Genomic DNA, 21,830 nt, shown 5'->3' with positions numbered 1-21,830 from the left:
TATATCTCTTTGTTTTTAATTTATTGTCCAGCACTTCTGAAGTGTTTCCTCAACAAGGATCCTCCTGCACTATGGGAATAATCATAGAATCATTTAGGTTGGAAAAGACTTTTAAGATCATCGAGCCCAACCGTTAACCTAGCACTGCCAAGTCCACCACTAAACCATGTCCCTAAGCACCACATCTACACGTCTTTTAAATACCTCCAGGGATGGTGACTCGGCCATGTCCCTGGGCAGCCTGTTCCAATACTTGATAACCCTTTCGGTGAAGAAATTTTTTCTTAATATCCTATTTAAACCTCGCCTGGCGCAACTTGAGGCCATTTCCTTCTGTCCTATCACTTGTTACTTTGGAGGAGGGAACAACCTTGACCTCACTACAACCTCCTTTCAGGTAGCTGTAGAGAGCAATAAGGTCTCCCCTGAGCTTGCTTTTCTCTAGGCTCAACAACCCTAGTTCCCTCAGCCACTCCTCACAAGGCTTGTGCTCCAGACCCCTCACCAGCTTTACTGCCCTTTTTTGGACACGCCTCGGCACCTCAATGTCTCGCTTGTAGTGAAGGGCCCAAAACTGAACACAGTATTTGAAGTGTGTCGTCACCAGGGCCGAGTGCAAACGTACAATCACTTCCCTTGTCCTGCTGGCCACGCTATTTCTGATACAAGCCAGGATGCCGTTGGCCTTCTTGGCCACCTGGGCACACCGTGGGCTCATATTCAGCCGGCTGTCGACCAACACCCCCAGGTCCTTTTCCAGCAGGCAGCTTTCTGGCCACTCTTCCCCAAGCCTGTAGCGTTGCAGGGGGTTGTTGTGAAACCAAGTGCAGGACAGAGCACTTGGCTTTGTTGAACCTCATACAGTTGGCCTCGGCCCATCGATCCCGCCTGTCCAGATCTCTCTGCAGAGCCTTCCTACCCTCAAGCAGATCAACACTTCTATCCAACTTTGCATTGCCTGCAAACTTGCTGAGGATGCACTTAATCCCCTTGTCCAGATCATTGATAAAGACATTGAATAGAACTGGCCCCAGTACCAAGCCCTGGGGAACACTACTTGTGACCAGTTGCCAACTGGACTTAACTCCGTTCACCACAACCCTTTGGGCCCGGCCATCCAGCCAGTTTTTACCCAGCGAAGAGTATGCCCATCCAAGCCATGAGCAGCCAGTTTCTCCAGGAGAATGCTGTGGTAAACAGAGTCGAAGGCTTTACTAAATTCCAGGTAAACAACATCCACAGCCTTTCCCTCATCCACTAAGTGGGTCACCTTGTCATAGAAGGAGATCAGGTTGGTCAAGCAGGACCTGCCTTTCATAAACTCACACTGACTGGGTATGACCACCTGGTTGACCTGTACATGCCACGTGATGGCAGTCAAGATGATCTGCTCTGTAACCTTCCCCAGCACCGAAGTCAGGCTGACAGGCCTGTAGTTCCCCAGATCCTCCTTCCAGCCCTTCTTGTAGATGGGCATCACATTTGCTAACTTCCAGTCAAGTGGGACCTCCCCAGTTAGCCAGGACTGCTGGTAGATGGTGGAAAGTGGCTTGGTGAGCACTTCCGCCAGCTCCTTCAGTACTCTTGGGTGGATCCCATCCAGCCCCATAGACTTAGGTGTGTCTAAGTGGTGTAGTAGGTCGCTAACCATTTCCCCTTGGATTGTGGGGGCTCCGTCCTGCTCCCTGTCCCTGTCTTCCAGCTCAGGGGGCTGAATACCCAGAGAACAACTGGTCTTACTATTAAAGACTGAGGCAAAGAAGGCATGAAGTACCTCAGCCTTTTCTTCATCCTTTGTCACTGTGTTTCCCCCTGCATCCCATAAAGGATGGAGGTTCTCCTTAGCCTTCCTTTTGTTGCTGATGTATTTAATGTAAATGTGTCTCCCTGCCTGTCTAACAGTTAAACTACATTGCAGTAAATTAGCTATAAACTGATTCAAACATGATGTAGTATTAAAATTCTTCACCATAAAACATTTGAAAACCCTTGATGGCAGATGACCTGATAGTTTGTGCAAAGAAGGAGAGATCAGGAGTGATGAGAAGTAGATTCGTTCATCCATTTTGATGGCACACCTTTCTTGAGGCATATGGCACTCTCATACAAATTCAAACCACAGCACAAATGCAAAGAGTAATTGCCCATTAAAATGGCTGTATATTTTTATGGCTTTGATACAGAATCTGCCCCCTGTTGTTTTTTGCATCTGCTACTCTTCCATCTATCCCAAAGCTTTAAAACTTTAATACACAGAGTATAACCCTTAAGTATTCTTTACCAGGTTATATTCCTCCTTTTGGGAACTTAAGCTTTGTCATTGTTCCTTCAGTCTTTGTTTTCTAAGGCATATGTTGAGATACGGTGCCTAGAAAGTGCACCTACCTGTCATGTTCATGTAATAAAAAATGAATGAAACCAATGGTTATATTACATCTTTTGGGAGAAATTAAGATTTGATTAAATTTTATCTGTGAACACAAAATTAAGTTCCTTTTTGTTTCCTTGTGCTCATATTTGTTTTCTATATAAAATCATTAGTTACCTAAATTTTACCGATATACTAACATGAATCCTCTTAATTCCAAAGGCCTTTGTATCTCCTTAAATGTTGCAATTTGCTGACCAGATTTTATGTTTGAGATCTAAACTGAAGTTCAATAAAGGAGATACGCTGACAGTGTTTCCATGTTTCAAAAGTGTATCCAGAAGAGAGAACTTTTTGGACAATATTCATTGTAATAATATGTTTTTCAAAAATTTTATCCTCTTAAATATAAAAAATTGAGCAAGCAAGTTTAAAGAAGGAATCTTACCAACATACCGTTCCTAAAAAAATTTCATTTAGGCTGTTGTACAAGATGATTTGTATGCTTTTAGATAATTATATTAAGCAAAGCCAAGCACTTCCACAGCAAATTGTTTTCACTCTTCTTTTCTAATTTAAAAAAAGTAAAATTGCGGTTCTGCTGTAGGAACTGGTTTTTTGTTGTTGCCGTTGTAGTATCATTCATATTTGAATAGCTGAATGAATAACTATAGAACCGATGGGGCTATTAGATGAGAATGTAAATTGTTTCTTTGGCTTGGTATTTGATTATGTATAGTCTTTAGCAAAGTCTTTCTTTTTTTTTTTTTAAACCTCGTATTATCACCTCATATCATCAATGTGTAGTTGGAGAAATCTGCCTTTTTTCTATCACTGATGAGAAGAATTCCAGTCATCAAATTACTTAGATAAATTTAAGGTATTTTTGCTTAGAAGTGGGCTCAGATGCTTTCCTGCTGAGTCAAACACGTTTTCAACCCAGTTATAATAGCATTTTCACTGCCTGAGTTTCAGCAGTTTGGCACTGAGGCACTAAGGAAGGTTGACCTACAAACTGTAAGTCATTAAAATCTTTACCCCTCCTGGCTAGTTTATTCATTACTTTTGGGGCTGGTTAATAGCACTTTATGCTTCCTGATGGGAGAGCCCTTTTCATAAAATTGTTTTTATGAAGTCCATTCTTCAGTTGTGTTCTAATGGTGCCACTTCTGCTGGTTATTTTGGGGTGAGGATATTAAAAAGTTGGTAGCAAAATAAATTCTGTGGTTATTACATATTCCTAACCACCTGATTTCTCAGCTGGGCTGAAGTAGCATAATTTTTTTGCTGAACTCAAATCTAGGGTGACATAATCTTGTTGATTGTTTTACCTCTAATCTTAACCTTTAATATTACTACCTGGAGATAGAAGGCATGTTTTCAGATACTCCAATTTTCAGACTGACCCAAACCAGTTTTTTGGGATGGATATAATTGTGCTATATATAAACTCTACCGTTAGACCTCACTTGATCATAAGACCTTGCAATGCTACTCTTAGTTCTGTATTTCTGAGCCTTAGTTTCCGTCATGTCTTATTCTCTTTCTGACAGAACTCCAAATCATTGCTCTACCTTGTACTAATTGCTTCTACAAGCTTTTTTAGAGTTTTGCTTTTCTCTAGACATTTTATGCTTCATGATTTTACTAAGGCGACAATGCAATGCAAGCCTCCTTTCTGTCTTCTGGATTTGGTAAACACGGGCTAAGTGACTCTTCCTGTTATCTCTGTCTTCTAGCTTTTTCTCCTTTTTCATGAGAGAAAGCTTTCTTTCCCACAAAAATGTAATAATATATTTTTAAAATCTTTTCTGCTCTTTTTTATTCATTCGTTGATGAGGCACTCTGCCTTTCCAGTGACATTTCTTTGTAGAGAACCGTTCACTGTCAAAGATTTAAGGTCAGTGGCCCTTCTTGTAATTCTTTCCAAGGTGCGACCACCATGAAGATTAAAGAGCTCAATAAATAAATGGTCAATTATTGCAAAATATATATTTTAAAATGTCTGTGTGAAAGCTGGATTGAGTGGTGCAATTCAAAGGAAAAAAATGCTCACGAAACACTTCAGGAGTTATGCTTTCACTGAAGTTTATCCTCAGTGTCTCCCTTACAATTTCTGCACAATTCCAGTTAGTTTTCATCAGACCTGTATCTAGTAATCTCTTCTGAAAATCAAGAGATAGGGCCATTCTTCACACATGTGTATAAGGTGTGTGGCTGTTCAGAGGAATTGGTGAGTTAATTTCAAACAGTACATTTTATAGCAGAAAGATTGTCTAGGACCGTGAGTGTTTCACTGAAAGAAGACTACTTAACTGCTTTAAATATTGCCAAATGTAGATATTAATTACAAAGAATGAATTGCTTAAACAGATCTTAAAGCAGGAGTTTCCAGACCATGTATTGCAAGTCCACAACATTGTTAGATACCTTACATTGCTTGAGCTTAGACTTTTTTGAATTGGTTTGGTTTTCTTTGCCGCTGCTTCTGTTTTTCCTGTAAAAGTGTATTTTCTATCAATATGTAAAGAACTACAGATGTACATGTAAATGAAGTAGTTGTCCAAACTGCTCAAAGGTTGTCAGACTTCATTAATGTTTTGTCAATGGCTTTAGGTCAGAGAAATTTCTTTTAATCTTGGTAGTTTAAGAGTGTCCCTAAAGACTACAGTTTTTTAAAGCTAGCTACAGAATACCAACCTTCAGGTTTATCATTTAAGATAGCCACCATTTCAGATACCAGTTTTTCCTGGCCAGACTCTCAAGTCTATTTTTCCCCATTTGCTTAAGCAAACTCTTCTCAGCACTGTTTTGTTGGTTTGGGTTTTTTTTATTTTTATTTGTTTATTTGCATGATTTAAACAAAAGTCACAAATTAACTCTCAAATTGTTGGAGAAACTTACTTCTAGAAATGACCATGTAGTGGGTGGAAAGGAGTCATTTTTCTAATGCAGGCAGACTGCAGCTAAACATTACTCTGACAGCAAAGATAATCATACTAGATTAGATTAATTCTCCATCTACTCCAATACCCTGTATTTGGAAAGGAGCTAAAGCTGGATTGTAAAGGTTGTAAGACTGGAGCTAGTGTGTAGGTATATGGTTCTTTGAACATTCTGCCAGCTTTGTACAATTTGGAGTGGTTTTGTAAACCAGAGGTGGTATCTTTATACTGTTTCTCTGAAGGGGAACTGTTTGTTCATTATTTTCAATCGTTTAAACTTTTAACATCCATAACATCCAGTGGCAGAAAGTTCCATGGTGGCTTAATTAGAGGTTGTGCGAAGAGCCACCTTTTCCCGTATTTTCGCCATTATTCATGATTGTGGAGCTTTGTCATAGCTCCCACAGTCCCTTCTTTTCCATGCTGAAGAGTACTAGTCCACTTCATTGTTTCTCTTACAGAAGTAACAGACATGGTGCTAGTTATAAGTGACGGTTTAAAATGTTACGTTGTGCGCATCACCTAATTTAAGCCAAGACAGGAAGTCTCTAGCATGTGGCATTCACGAATACATTCTGTAAGGCACAGAAGTGAACAATGATGCCATGATGTCCAACCCTCATGTTTTTCTCACGTCTTGCTAACTTCCATCTATGAAATTTTATTGGAGCATTGCACCTTTTATTTATCTGTGGTATGGGGAGACAGTCCACTCTATCAGAGGAACTACAACACACCCTGTATATCTTTTTACTATGATGTTTATTTATATCTTCAGTCTGCTGAAAGTTACCTTTTACATTTTCATATGCACGTTATACTAATTTGTACGCAAGACTGTTTCCTTGGAAAGGAAAAGGACAAAAGTTACTTGGTCATGAGTAGGTCATGATTCTAGCACTGCTGTATTTATACTATTCAATATTCAATGTTGTTGCTTATGCAAAAGTACTTAACAGTGTCCGAATTTCTAAGTATGTGATATATATGTTCTTTTTTCCCCAAAAAAATGCTTTCCACGACTCTATTTCTTTAAGCCTTCTTAAATGCAGTTGATTGCAAAGTTATCAACAGTATATTGAGTTCTGCAAGTTCATCATTCTGATTTTGGCACATCTTATTTTTACAGAAAAAGGAATAAAAATATTTTTTAAACTTTATTTTTTAAATTAATATTTTTAAATATTTTTTAAAAGACCGTTTTAATTTAGTTGTATCTCTGTAAGGTTGTTTTATGTGGTATCACAGACACGTGAATCTTTGCAGAATTACTGTATAACCTTTTTGTCAGTGAGAGGAACTTAGCAAAGCCCAAAAGCCACAGTAGTAAGGCAATAATGGAGAAGTCACCATAATTACAGTGTTTTCCTTCATGCGTTCAGCCCGTGATGTCTACAAGTTGTGAATTTTTCATTTTCTTTTTCAAATTCAAGGCGTCTTTTAAAACTTAATGCTAAAACAGATGAAAGATTGGATTGACATCAATTTGTATTTCAGACTTGAAAAACTTACTGTTTTATACATCATTACTTCCATTTGCTTGCTTCTTATTAGGGGTTTGCTAAGCAATATTTATTTCTTTTATCTCTTTATTTACAAATTGAAAAAAAAATCAACACAGTGAAGCACAACTGAAGTAACCTGAGTGCCAACAGAGCTGGATTTGATTTTCCCTGTCTCACTGATGAATTCATTCCAAAAATACTTGTTCTAACATTGGCCAGCAATATATGTACAAAGGAGAAATGAAGTCATGAAGTATTGGTTAAAAAACTGGCAGAGAAAGTAAAGATGAAAGTTTCTTTTTTATTAAAAAGTCAATTAAAAAGTTTATGAAGAGAGTTGTTTTACAGACATTTTACAGAAAAATACCTCTTAGTAGTACTGTATTACTGTTCAATTTCTGATTAAAATATTTCAACTTCTACCTGGAATGGTAATTAATGTTTACACTTAGTTGCAATGACAATATAAAAATGTCTAAATTAATTTCTTTTTTATATGTCTAAATTGTTTCTATTGGGTCTGAATATTATCTGAATTCATATAGATATTTCCAAACTGTGCGACTCTTGCCTTTGAAGAAATAACGGGTACTGTTATGAACAAAGTACACCCCCAAAATCCGAGGAAAATCTTGCTCTGTCTTTCTTTCCCTTGGTACACAATTAAGGCCCAGTTAATAATCAATTTTTTAACAAAAGTAAAGCGCTGTTAGATTGGTAGAATCACTGGATAATTTAGATCACTGGAGGTCACCTGGTCTAACGCCTCATCCCCACTCAAAGCAGGGCTGACTTTTGAAGATAGATCCAATAATGTGATGGAAATGTCGCTGGCGTTATGAAGTTGAGCCTGAACTGGGTGACATGGACCTCGAGAGTCTCCTGTCAGCAGTGTTGGCTAAAACAACGTTATTTTTAATAGTGTCTTCTAAGAGAATCAGAGCCACCTCTGATACTGCCACCTAAATTCCCAGTTTGCTGTCTCCTGCTTGCATACAAAGATTTTGTGTAAAAAGATGAGGCCTCTGGTTAAAAGACTGATTTACTTATTTGCCAACTCCCTCATCCAGTTACAGGCAAGCTTTAATATAAGCACAAACACGCTGCTACATTACCCGTGTTTTAAAATGCTAGATTGATCTGGGTATTTGACTTTCATTCCTCTTTTTTTCTTCACAGTGCCAGGATTTCCCTACCCTGCTGCAACTGCAGCTGCTGCTTACAGAGGTGCACATCTAAGAGGCCGAGGTCGCACGGTGTACAACACGTTTCGTGCAGCAGCTCCCCCCCCTCCAATTCCAGCCTACGGCGGGTAAGGAGATCAGCCTCTTTTACCTCTTAGCATGAATCTCCAAAGACTACAAACTATTTGTGACTGTGGTGCATGCTGCTCATGTCTCGCCGCAGAAACCAGCGCAGCATGCAACCAATCCCAGTGCTGGAAGTGGGGCACCTTGCACGGAATATTGAAAAATGACTGTAATTTGTACTGCCATGGTTGGGGGCCTTAAGCATTTCAGATGTCACATATTGTTATGTAAATGTTCTTAGAAACTGAATGCTTTGGAACAGAGAAATTGTTTCAGCTAAAGATATATTTTTGATGATTGCAAACATCTGGTTATTAAGGAGGTTGGATCAAGTTGACTTCTTTTTCTTCAAATCATCCACTGAAAGTTGTCTCTGGACCGGAAGGCTTAGTGGTGGTGGGTTTTTTTTAATTTTATTGTGTTTTGTTTAGTTTTTCTAGTTGACACCTTTACCACAATAGAAATTTGGGGTGCTTCTCTCAGGGCCATGTGTTTTTCAGTACGTTTGCTTAAATAATACCTTAAGATTTCACTGTCAGTGACCTACATTTACTAAAACCGAGTAGAAAACTAAGGAACAAAGGAGAGAAATTCATAGTAATAATTTCTAGAATCCCAAGAATCTTCTGTTAATTCAGAGGATATATATAAATTTTTTGAGGTATATTTTTGAGGGAAAGAAGGAAGAAACAAATTCTCCTTGTAGCTCTGTAAATGCTGACACAGAAAGGTTTTGTATGCTGCATATGATATTTAAAAGTCCTCTGGCATTGTCAAAAGATTTTCAGCTATTAAGAAATTGGGAAGTTTAGAAAATCAGAAACCTGGGTAGATCCTAGGCCAGAACAGTATTTTGTCATAAAAATTTGTGGCAGATATGTCACTACCTCTCTGTAGAGCAACTAATTCTTTCTGAGAAAGGGTCAGGAAGGGTTTGCAAAGTTTTGGATGAAGGTGATCTCTCTCTCTCTCTGCCCTCACTACAGTCCTGTTCCACAGCTCATCTGTGGATATTCCCTTGTAAGGGAGCTTGCACCACAAGATTGTGCTACAACCCTGTTCTACTTTGTTACGGTCCAAGATAGGTGCCCTTCACTAGTTCCCCCAGTTTCTCCTGAAGCCTTTGTTCTGTTAAGCCAAAAGGCGTGTCTTTTTCTAGACAGCATTGCAAATCTAGTCAGTCAGCCATTGAACTAAATTTTCAGGGATATTTAGGACAGGCACTTTGACCATTCCTTCACATTGGGCGGTTAACACCTCAGAGAAATGAGATGTTCTAAAAATTAATATTAAAATGATGCCATAGAATCAGGTTATTTTGTAAAAGTGTATTTTTTTATTGAAGTGTTTTGCGTAGTTTAATAAGCAGAATAATATTACCACTACTGGAGAAAGACCCCATGGTTTTTGAAGGTTTGCCTGAATTACCTTTGGACAAGGACAGTGTCCCACCAAAGTTATCCTACCGTTGCCCAGACTCTCCTTTAGAGTTAGTCCAGGTATTTGTACATGGTGGTGATGGTAACAAGTTTAGAATGCCCTACAAGAGCCAATTTCAACATGAATGTCTCAGCTGTGAATTGGATACTGCATATAAAGAAAGTGGACTCTTTCCATCTCTACTTAGTTTAAAAAGAGATTCTTCAATTTGAACACAGTGTGCGATATGTAGCAAAATAACAACATGGGTTATTACCAGTTTCATGGTGTCATGAACATAATACTTTAGCTTAATACAAAGTCATAAAGTAATATAAGAAAATATATACCAGCTATGTGTGATACAGTTTCTGAATTGGACAATACTTTTTTGTTGGTATATGCAAAATGAGTAAATACTTTCAGACCAGTAAGTAACTTAAATTTGCTTTGATTTAAGGGGCCACATGTGGGTGCTCTGTGTTTGTGTTATATAAATTTTTATAGTTTAGTTAGTACAGTGACTCAGCAGGATGAATTAAATTTCCAAGTGTAATACATATATATTCTCATGTAATTGTACTGCTTCCTTTCAGCGTTTTTAGGTAGTAAATTAGATGTATAAGCATTGTGAACTCCTGTTGTAAGTTAATACAGAAGTTTTGCACTGTGGTCAGGTTCGGCAGTGTTTTTCCAAGAGGTCAGCTCAGCAGTCTGATGTTCTTCTGCAGGATGGTTTGACAGTTAGGTTGGACAGATCTCACCTACTACCTTCGTGACTTGTCTTTAAAGCTGACTTCAGAGGGAGCCATGCATTGCATCAGTCAGGAGTCACATCTTCTCATTATTCTGATGACTTTGAGCTGTCTGAGATGAACCCTTAGTAATCTAGGGCTCACTTGCCAGTCAGTATGTTTTCTAACACAATTGGATTCTGCAAAAGTTTGCGATTAGTAAGCTTTGTCTTAATTTAGACAGGTCTTAGTTCAGATATTAGGTTGAATTTTCACCTATGCTTTATAATAAGGCACTGCTTTCTGATGCACAAAACGAATTTCCAACTTTTGTAATTCATGGATCAGTGCAGAAATAATACATACCTCCGTTGCACTGATCCACAGTTGGATTAATAAAGCTTTCTTCTTAAATAATTTCTTTGGCCTAGTGTATTAGTTCTTGTGCTAGTAACTTCACTGATACAGTAGTACAATTTGGAATTTCTTTGCAATGCTTTGTTCTGTGCTCACCCATTATGTACTCTGACCTATCAAGGAAGTAAAAAGATATTTTCATCAGAAAACATCCTTAATCAATGAGAATAAATTATAAGAATGTGTTTTTCAGTCACAATGGAAGTAGGAGTCAAGGAAAATTACAGAAATAATAAAGAGCTCACAGAGAATGAATCAGCTTACAGAAGGAAGCAAACAACTTGGAATATCATTTGTTGATAAGAAAAATGGAAAAAGCTTTGAATGCTGTTTTGCAATTCATTCAGTAGCAATTTCTCATTTTTCACTCAAGGAAGGACCCCAGCCTTAGAGTCAAGCAAACAGTTTCATACTGAAATATTTTCAATCAGTAAAATAAAAAATAGATATTTATTTTGTATAATGACAGATATAACTTTAATTATAAATTTACATTGAATTCCAGCAATGTTTAGTTAGAAAAATATTACTTTTCTTTTTTAAAAAAACCCCACTTGTAGTTGTAAAATATAAAGCTGAAGTTTGAAATTACCTTTTTCATTTGCTTTTATTTCATTAACCTTAGAAAGCTTATAACTGAAATAAAATATAATACTTGATCTGAAATAATCTTCTTCACACTTACTTGTTTATAGTACAAAGTTTTGGAACTGAAACTGAGTCATTTTGCTTTAAATTTGGAAATCAACTGTAAAGCTAAGAGCACGTATTTCTTAGACTAGTCTGACATGCTGCTTACTGGCGTTTATCTCAGCAGCACTCTCTCAGGATTCCCCACTCTACAACAGAAGCCTTCCTTCTATTCAGTCTCCCTTGAATCTGTAGTTGTTCTTGCTCACCGGTGTCCTGTTTGATACTGACTGTAACCTTTTTTTAGAAACTGTTTATCAACGAAGTTAAGAAATGGCAGTAAGGAAATCAAGATCTTGTGGTCATTAGGCAAAACAAGTTAGTGTGATTCATAAGGAAAGCTCTCTTCTGCTGTGCCCCACAGTTACGGGAAACAGCAAATATGGCACACTTTGCTAGGTGGGAGGAAGATTGTTGAATATAGCCGTATTTAAGGCTATTGTTTTCTTATAAATCAAAGAACAGCACACATGCTTTAAAATCTGTCATTTAAAAATTAAGTCAGTGTTCATGAGATATGTAGCGCTACATAAATAATTAATGGATCCTTTTCTTGCGAGTTGAGGCATTTCTCTAATTCCTTGAGATAGTTTCTTGTTTACTAGCTCATGGAAAATACTTCATTTTTAGCATCTGTGGCATCATTTCTAATGCCTTGAAATACTGCAATGTGCAGCTTACTCATAACTTTGTATGTCTAATTCATTTATGTACCATAAAACCCTACTGAAACTGAAAGGAGGGCGTAAAGCTTCATTGTGTGAGAAAACTGAACACTGAAATTTAAAGAGTTTGGAGATGGACATTGTATGGAGAGCTTAGCTTCCACACTGTGCTGCAGGAGGAAGAGAAGCAAGGGATGGTCCTGTTGTGTATGTCATGAGAGGTGCACGGAGATCAGAGCCTGTCGGTATGGGAGGATGTAGCTGTGGAGCTGTGAGCTATTGCCTGCTCATCTCAGGGGGCTCTCCGGGCCCTTCACAGCGAGACTGGTAACTTGGTTGAGGAGCAAAGCAGTTACTATTTTAAGCTGACTAAATTCTTTTCATACCTTCTTTCTTGGGGCAGCTTCCATGTGGGAGGGTTTGAGCTTACTGCTTCTTTGACCTTTCTTGCAGGCTTCTTTCTGGGTAATAGATTGTGTTTTGTACAAAATAATTTTTAAATTATTTAAAAAAAAAAATCAATGTAAAAACCAATGTTGTCTTGGCTTGACCTATGTCTTTCTAGGATTATCTGTTTTATTAACAAAGTACCTACTAATGGTATACAAAATGTCCTAGTAAAGTAGAAGCTACTAGTAAAGGTACTCTTATGACAGATTTTGGATGGAGTTGGCAGTACTTACATTGCCAAAAGAAAGGAGGTAGAAGCCATTTTTGTTCTCTTTGGCAAACTACCGAAAACAGGTTATCTGATTCTGATACGTGGAATTGTTTTTGAACTCTGCAGCAACCAATAGCTCAGCATTGTTGAAAATCATGTGTCAAATAATAAAAAATCATGAGTTTGATGCTCCATCTTTATACTGCTGTCAAGAAAAGCCAGTGTCACGGTCTATCTGGCAGTATGTATAGCAGATAGTAGTAGTAGATCGCAGTATTAGTAAAACTAATGAGAAGCCCTTCTATTCCAGCATCATTTGCCTCAAGTTCTTCACAAGTTTAGCGTGTGATGAATTTGTCTTCACATTTCCCCTCCAATCCTTCCAGTTCTGATAAAGCTAACGGAGAATTAGCTTTTGGTCCATATCTCCAGTTCCGGCATCTTTCCTGAGAAAATGGGATAGCAATATGCTTTTTTCTCTTTGAAAAGAATAAAAAAACCCCCCAACCCTAAATAAAATTGTGAAACTGGAGGGGGGGGGTAGAGGAGAAGTAACAGAGACTATTGAGAAACTGTTCCCCTTTGTTAAAATAATTGTTTTGAAGTGCTATATTCTAACTGATTCAAAATGAAAAAGAAGCTTTATTTTTCCAACACCTTATTCTGAATTTAAGAAGGATAATTAATATAAGCTAGTACATCTACCACGGTGGTTATGGTTTTTTCCAATACATTTCTTTGGGCTCACAGAAACTTCCTTTTACTTTGGACTCTGTGCTTTGTATATACGTGCAATTGTTAGAAAAAAAAATGTGTTTTGCCAGCACATAGTGATTTATGTCTTCCAGCTTTGTTCCCTGCAGCAATGCCCTCAACTAATTTTCCAAAGCAGATAATATAACTTGTTTGTGGCAGAAAATGTTGAAACTGGAAAGACAAGAACCTGGAATTAGAGAACATTCTAAAAAGTTGAAACAGCCTAATACAAGAGTTTCAGTTCTACATTTACAACAGTGAAAGCTGTGTTACTAGAGTGTTGAAAGGTGTTACTTTAATTCTCAGTCTTTTCTTTGGTTTATTTTAAATCAGGTTGTAATTACATCTCTTCTATTATTTGTTTCATGAAGACTTCATATAGAAGGTTTCATATAAAAGGTATACTGTGATTTGCGAGACCAAAAACAGGAAAACATGTGTAGGGCAGTGAAGGCGACCCTACTGGCAATCAGAAAACAGAGAACTTTGTTCCTCAAGTGCTTTCTCTTAGTTTTGATGGAGGGGAAATAACAAACTATAACCATGATTCCTATTGCAATGAATGAAATCATGATTGTAATGCCCATTTGTTACACTGAATCAATCACTCCATGCATTTAATCTGCCTTAGGTTATTTATGTTAACTTGGGCAGATTGCGTGTATGGCTGAGGGCCACATATACTCAGCTGCTATGAAGTTATTGAACTAAGGTTTGTGCAGTCAAGGATTGTCGTCTTATGTCATTGATAGATTATTCAACCCAATCCTTTTGAAAGATAAGGATAGAAAAATGATAACGAAGACAGATGTAGTCCTCCCAGGATATTATAAAGGTGGAATCTAAACTAGTAAAGAGTTTGTCTTAATATAGTTACAAAAAATGGTTATAAGACACAGAGACTAAAATAAAGCCGTTAAACCCATGCAAAGCAGATATGTAATAGTTGGTGAGAAAACAGTTTCATATTTATAGAAAAATAATTTCAGGAAATGATTGCCACATATGATGTTATTTAGATGCACATTTTCTTATTAAATCAAGATTTCTCTCTTCTCTGAGTTTTCCTTAGCTCTATAAAATCATAAAATACAACTGAATAAATCCTCCAAATTTGTTGTTCTTATTTTAATGGCCTCAGGTAGTGCATTAACATATCAACCATTCCTGGGTGAAGTTAATTCAGATTTCCATACTGTGGCTGTTTCCAGACCCTGTGTTGGTTTACAAGGAACTCAAGATTTATCTGTCTGCCAAGACAGTATTTTGAATATAAAGTGTAAAAGGAGCTGTGGTGAGGTGGGTCCCTGTGTGATGCATTCAGTCTCTTCCCATGCTTGAGACTTAGCATCTGTTTTCTGCCTACCGCTTCAGAGAGAGAAAAGGGGATGATAAACCAAGCAAATTACCCTTTGGAAAATTATATACTGAAGGAAAGAAAAGCACAAGAGCAAAACATAGCTCTTGGTGGTTTACACTTTGTCCTTCTGATGAAGGGTGCTGTTAGAAAATACATTTGACTTCACTGGTGAGATTCAGTCACAGGAGTCAACAAATGACAAGGACAGTGAATAGAGAAAACATCCTCTGAAAATCTGTGAAAGTGAGAAAATTACTTTTCTTCAAACTTCAAAAGAAGCAGAACGTTTTATATTTAACATCACTATCATACTACAAGACCATATGGAGGAAATAAGATAAAATCAGCTGATATGTTTTCATAGTGCATGTCCTGCTTGGGAATGTTATACTCATTTGCCTGATTCTGTCTCTTCATCTTAATACTTACTGTGGTTAATGACCGAGTCATGCATTCATGTCTCATTTTAGTGTTGGGTACTTCCTTCAGTATAATATTTATCAAGCAGTTGCATATTTAGAAATCAAAGTAAGTTTCTGTCTGTACATCACGGAGCGTTATATGTAAAAGGAAGGCCTGGGTGAATGAAGTAACCTATCCAAGGTTACAGCCAGCTGCACTTGAGGATTCAAAATGTATCAGCCCCTGTTCATCTTGCGACATCTTCACTGTATATCCACAGGTCACCAAGAGGAGGAAGAAAAAAGGTCCCCTTTCTGACACATATTCTCTCTAAAGCGTTATTTTCTGAGTAGCAATGTTTAATAATAATTGAAAGTAGTATGTTTTAATGTACTGTGATGAGTTGGCCTTGGCTGGCCGCCAGACCCTCACCCAGCTGTGCTCTCGTTCCCCCTCAAGAGTATAGGTGGAGAGAGTAAGATGGAAAAGCTCTTGGGTTGAGATAAAGACAGGAAGATTGCTTACCAATTACCGTCATGGGCAAAGCAGACTTGACTTGAAAATTAATTTAATTTATTGCCTCTTAAAATGCAGTTGGATGGTTAGAAACAAAGACAGAACCTAAAACACCTTCCCCCCCTCCCCACCCCTTCTTCCCAGGCTCCACTTCACTCCTTCATTCCCAACTCATCCACCTCCTCCCAGCATGAGTGGCGCAGAGATAGGCGGAACCGGGGGTTGTGGGGCCTTCGTCTTCAGTAAACTTTGTATCATTTGTATATGATCTCATAAAACTCCTTCCATGTTGTTCATGATTGTGTACTTCTACCTCGCAGTCATGAGGAATGTTTCATTTCTTATGTGCAAACAGGTATAAGAAAAACATATAATATTTTAAAATAATCAGAATATCAAAACCAAAATGAAGGTACACTACAATGTAAATAGCAAGCTCTCTGAACGCTACCCACGTAGACGAGGTTTGACGTATTTTGCTCTGCAGTCATAATAAATGGAAAAAGACATGAGTAAAGGCCTGACCTTACTGAAGAAAATGGCAGACGCTGTGATTTAAGTGGAGCCAAGTTTTTACACGTTATTATTCCGTAGCAAACTTTTAGCATCAATGTGGTTTTATCAATGTGGTTTATGCGCATGTATGCATGCATATTTATGATTTTCTCAAGTGATTCTGACTTAGACACGTACTAGCTCAGCCCTGTGGGTTTTGGTCATTGACCTCAATAGATCAGTTATATTTCTGACATGAAAATTCTTGTTGGAATTGCAAAACAGCTTAGGCTAGAAACGTGATAATAACTATTGTTCCCAAATAATAGTATTCCCAAATCGAAAATATTGTTGCAAAAAACCTATTGTGTGCTCTCATATTTAGCTCTCGAAACAGCTTGGGTTGCTTTTGATATTGGAAATACACATTTGAAGTTGCAGAACTGCCAAATGAATGTAAAATTGCAGGGCTTATGTAATGTGTGTAATTGGTAGGCCACTGTAGTGTAGTTCCAGTTTTATTTAGTGTAATCATTTAAGCCATCTTTGTCGTACTATGTAATTTATCCTGAAGGGTTTAGAATCGAAAATTTGAACTATTTACAATGACGATTTGTCTTAGCTGAAATGCAGCAGTCTCTGGGTAAACTGTTAACAGCAATATAACAATACTACATTTTTTCAGATTAGTAGTAATGTATCCAACCAAAACTGCAGGGGAGCTCGGAACCACGGGCATATTTGCCAAAGTTCTAAAATGATAACGTGAGGAAGGTTAATACTTTTTTTAGAAGAATAACACCATGACATTCTTAACAGACCTGTTGTCACTATTGGAAAGGTGTATCAAGCCAACAATGCAGTACCTATGAATACTGTCATCTGCGTGTACATTGAGGTATTGAGATTTGACCCAATGGGTAGAATACCACCAGTATAATTATTTCACACATTCCTCTCACCACGTAAACTTACGCTTTGTTTTGTTTTCCATCTAAGTAATGATAACTACCACTTTGTTTCAGAGGGTTGACATAATTGCAGGACAAGAAAGTAGTCGTTTAAGAGATAGCATTTTGTTAACGTAATAAAACTGATCGTAGGATTGGCCCACTGAAAATTTTTATAGAAAAAATGCTGCCAATATGTGGTTGGTTAAAAAAAAAAAAGAAGAAAAAAACCCAAACCCAAAACCTTATCCAAAGTATTTTCCAATCCTGCCATGCTTTGCCTCTCTTTGACTAAGCGTTTGGCATACTTTATAAGATGTTGTATTTGGTACAGTTTCGCTTCTGATAATTACTACCAACCTCCTTAACCAATGTGAAGAGTGCCTTCCTTCCCCCCTCCCTGTGTTCTTGTGACAAGACTAACCTCAGCTGTGCAGGGGTTGGTGGCATTTGCATGTGGAAATGCACTAATATGGATGTTTTTCTTTGTGTGTGCATCCTTGCAGTGTTGTATACCAGGATGGATTTTATGGTGCAGACATTTATGTAAGTATTCATTGATGTGCATGCTGTCCTTGTACATTACCAGAGTCATTCTTTTTACAAGTTTGCTGCCTAGCTTGACTCTGTTTTGTCTATTTACCATCCCTTGCTTGTCAGAAAGAATTGAGAAGAATATCTCTCACATTGGAAGACCTTTCTGTTCATTACATCTATCATTGTTCAGTGGAGCTGAATTAACTCTTCAATCAAATGCTGAACGAATGCAAAAAGATGTGATAAAATGTGTGTGCGTGTGGAGGGGCATCTCCCTTCAAAACTGAAGTTCAAAGAAAAAATAAAAATAAAGCAGAAACATTCTTCTGCAAATCCCCAAAAGCTCATTTTTAAAAATCAAGGCAAGCTGAGTATTATTAATACCTGAAGTATGCAAGTACTTTATGGAGAGATACAGATTTCCCAGATCCAGGCAACACTGGGTATACATAAGTGCCATGGTGATAGTAGAGCTTAATTACATAGTAAGTGTAAGATATGGCTATGTGTTGTCTGTAATCTGAGCAGACTTCCATCTGCTTTTTTAAAATCCACTTATTTCCATTTAAATGAAATGGGTAGAGACTGCTCATGATGTAAGAAGTGGTTATATTTGTTAGTAAGGATTTATCGCCCTGGGCCCATCATTACCTCCTTCACCTCATTGGTCACCAATTTCCTTTCAAATAATATCTTTTTAAGTTTCTTACCAATACTGAAGTTGTTACCTTGAATGTATATAAAGAGGCTACTTATGTCTGACCATGCAAAAGGTTTCAGGTGGTCAAGGCTGAATTTCACTCTTCTAAAATAATTAATTCTTATACCCTATGTTCACAGGCTTTTTTCAAATGTGTAGATGTAAACTATGTTACTGATGCTCCAGTAATCTTTCACATTTGTTATTATTTTGAGAAAACAATCTGGACCTAAGTTACAGGTATCATCTTTACTTCACCAGACAACTTTCTCTAACCTACTTGTACTTCCGTTGTATTGTCTCTGTTGAAATATAAAGAGAGGGATGAGTTGAAATTGGTATGAATATTAAAAACTCAATAGGTAGTGCTAGAAGACATTCCTTGTATTCATTATCAGCTATCTTTTAGAACTATTTCTACAGGAACAGGGTTTTTTTAATAAGTTTTATGTAAAAAAGGAAAAGAGTTTGAATTTATGGATGGAGTAGGTTTTGTTTTTCTGATAGGGGTAGAAAGAGGCTGATACTTATCTGAAAATTCATTTGTGTAGTTTAAAAATATACCTAAAATAAATTAGCATGGGTTAAAATTCTCTCCCTATGTACTTATGTACTTAGTGATGTTATCAGTTACATATTGTTTACAACCCATGAGAATCACCCATTTGCCAAAGGCTTGCTCAAGTGTAGTATGCTGCTCTAATCTCACCTAAACACATTGCTGCTGAATTTTTGAGATATACAGGATACCTGGTACAGTGTGGAATTTCTTCAAGTGTGGTTTCCAATTTTCGTATTTCTTCAAACCGTCAAAAGAATGTGACATCCATTTTGCTCAGTTTACCAACCCGAAAATCTGAAAGGCAGCAAGACATCTTTCTCACGATTGCTTAGTGTGATAGTATAGGTGGGAACTGAATGTTAATGTAACAGTTTGTAGTTTTGGAACCCACTGCTGCTGAAAAATAGGAGTATTTCTTTTGGTGATTGACAATATTATTTTTAGGTGGCCTCACACCCTCTCACAGACTTTAACATTTTGTTTCCAAATGGAAAGTGGTTTCAATGAGGAAGATACCGAAGAATTTACTAATTGCTAGTATAGCCTCAGTTTTGTTGTCTGGAATAGTCATGTGCATTGGAAAATGGAATAACTATACTGGTGCATTGGTTTTCACTCAGTTGCAACCTTCTATTTCTGATTTGCATTTCTTAGTTCTCTTAATGCTGCAGAATGTTCACCTTTACAGCAGTTGACAGAATTAAAAGACTATTCTGTAAATTTGTACAATTTTTTTATAATGTACGAAGCTTCTTATTTTATAATTTATTTTTTTCTTCACATTTGTTCTTTCTTGCATATAAAACATTTTGCAGGGGAGGGAAAGAGAGATAGAGAACTGGTTTGTTTTCAAAAGAAACCTTACAATTCAGAGTGTATTAGTTCTTAGTGTATTAGTTTGCAGCAGACCAAGTTACTTATTAAATCCCAATTGATTATGACATAGTTCTACTCAGCTTTTCATTTTAAGTGCGGAGCTGAAGCTTTGTGAAAGAACAAATGCTTTGTGGAAAAAAAAGAGAAAAAAAAAAAACAGCGTAGGTTTTAATAGTAGACTGGAGAGAAAGGAACCTTAAAAATACCGCAGAAAGCAAAACAAAAGGAAGACGGTACTGAAAAGCCAGACCAAAAAAATGCATTAACAATTATATCAAAGTAGGTTTCATTTTGATATGATGACATTGAGTGCCAACAGTAATATGGACCATGCCAATCCTTTCATAACTAGCTATCAATATAGCCTTTGATGGCTCGATTTTGTGGAAAGGAAGGAGGGAAGACACAGAAAGATACTGGTTGGGTGAAAACTGCAGGGTGAACCAAGAACAGCAAATAGCCAGAGCTGCTTGATACTAACCAGAGGAATAGAAGATAATAGGAATATAAAAATAGGTGGAAAGTACAGTCTAAAATGAAAAATCAACAGCCATGATTCTAGATGTAATATAATATATTCTGTATTTCATATAGTTCTATATGAAATGTAATAATGCCTCTGAAATAGCTGAGCTATTGAATTCCTTTTTAAATGTGCCTTTGAGTTGGAAAAGTAAAGGAGATGATTAGGAAGTAAGGAAGACCTTTTAAAATTAAGTATTGATTCACTAAGAGAAAAAGTCATTAAAAGAGAATTAAGGTTGCCTGCCAGCAAATATAGAAGTTCCTAGATGAAGATTGACACTTGTGAAGATAAGAAAATACACTCCACAAAATGAAGCAAAAATAGTAACAGATGCAGAAATATGCAGTCAGAATAATAGCTCTACGCTATTGCTCTGCTTTATCTTAAATCTGTTTGGGTTTTTTTTTACCATTGTCATAAAGAATGTTTTCAGAACACATCAGTCTTCAGTCCACACCTAAAATGTGGGAAGGCTAAGAAATATGAGAAACTTCCAAACTCTGTCATCACCAGCTTCAGTCGTCCCTTGGTAATACGGTTTAACTTTGTACATTAGTCAGTTGTCTTGTTCACAGCAAGATTTCCTAACCTGTTCTCAGGATTCTGAACCTGTTGTATTGCAACTGGTGAGAGTCTGTGACAACGTATGAGTATGTAGGTTTGAGATTTTTTTTCTGAGCTGCTGATCAAGAATAAGGCATACTTTGTGGTTAGGGGTATGAACGAGATTATCAATAGCTACTGCCATCTCCTTTACTTCAACGTTAGGATGGTATTGAGGGTGGAGCATGTATTTCTTTCCCAAGGAAAAAGCAGATATAATTATCTAAGCAACGTTCCCTTGATACTAGGTAGAAGTCCATCGATGCAATCAGATATCCTGAAAGGCACTGTTCTAGCGTGAAAAGCAAGGATATGCAGTTAGCACTGAGGTCTTTCTTCTAAGAACCAAAGATTTTTGTGTTTTGTAAATGAAGGGATGTGCCATTTCCTGTGACTCACCGAAACAGCACGAGAAGTGGAGAAATTACTTTTCCAAGGGCAAAAGAGTCCCCAAGGAGCAGTGAGTTGTTCTTCCTAGTGCTCTATGTGCTGGAACACTCCATGATAGCTTTTTAAAAGTTTTGAGATCTAGTGATGAAAGGTTTTTTCATCTCTCTGATCTTTATTTGTGATATAAATACTACATTCAAAAAATTGTTTGATCACTCCTGGTGATTGTATTTGGTTGGAATTAATACAGGTGGTATCAGTTTGGATATATTACCAAGAGCTTCTCTGAGGCAACAGGTACCTCTGGGAGCACAATATAGAAATAACATGAACCTTTCACGTAGACCTGTTCCAGAAATTGAGCCAGCACGAGGAGATGGTGGATATTTTATTCTTAACTCTCCCAGTCAAAGTTTTATTCCCTGAGCAGAACAGATACTGTT

At 37.3% G+C, this 21,830-nt stretch overlaps 1 protein-coding gene across 11 annotated transcripts in view; it reads left to right on the top strand.

Annotated features, from left to right (window-relative positions):
* Positions 1-21,830, top strand: part of RBFOX1 (RNA binding fox-1 homolog 1) — a 1,305,306-nt gene that overhangs the window by 1,247,338 nt on the left and 36,138 nt on the right. For 8 of the 11 annotated variants that reach the window (XM_059826338.1, XM_059826340.1, XM_059826339.1 and 5 more), the window contains 2 exons: positions 7,998-8,130; positions 17,700-17,739. In XM_059826338.1, coding sequence (XP_059682321.1) covers positions 7,998-8,130; positions 17,700-17,739 — 173 coding nt within the window. The remainder of the gene's footprint in view (positions 1-7,997; positions 8,131-17,699; positions 17,740-21,830) is intronic. The other 3 variants (XM_059826347.1, XM_059826349.1, XM_059826342.1) reach the window with 1 other exon arrangement.

Source organism: Gavia stellata, chromosome 18 (genome assembly GCF_030936135.1).
Source record: "Gavia stellata isolate bGavSte3 chromosome 18, bGavSte3.hap2, whole genome shotgun sequence".
Classification (NCBI taxonomy): domain Eukaryota; kingdom Metazoa; phylum Chordata; class Aves; order Gaviiformes; family Gaviidae; genus Gavia; species Gavia stellata.
This window is presented reverse-complemented; position numbering and strand designations above follow the sequence as displayed.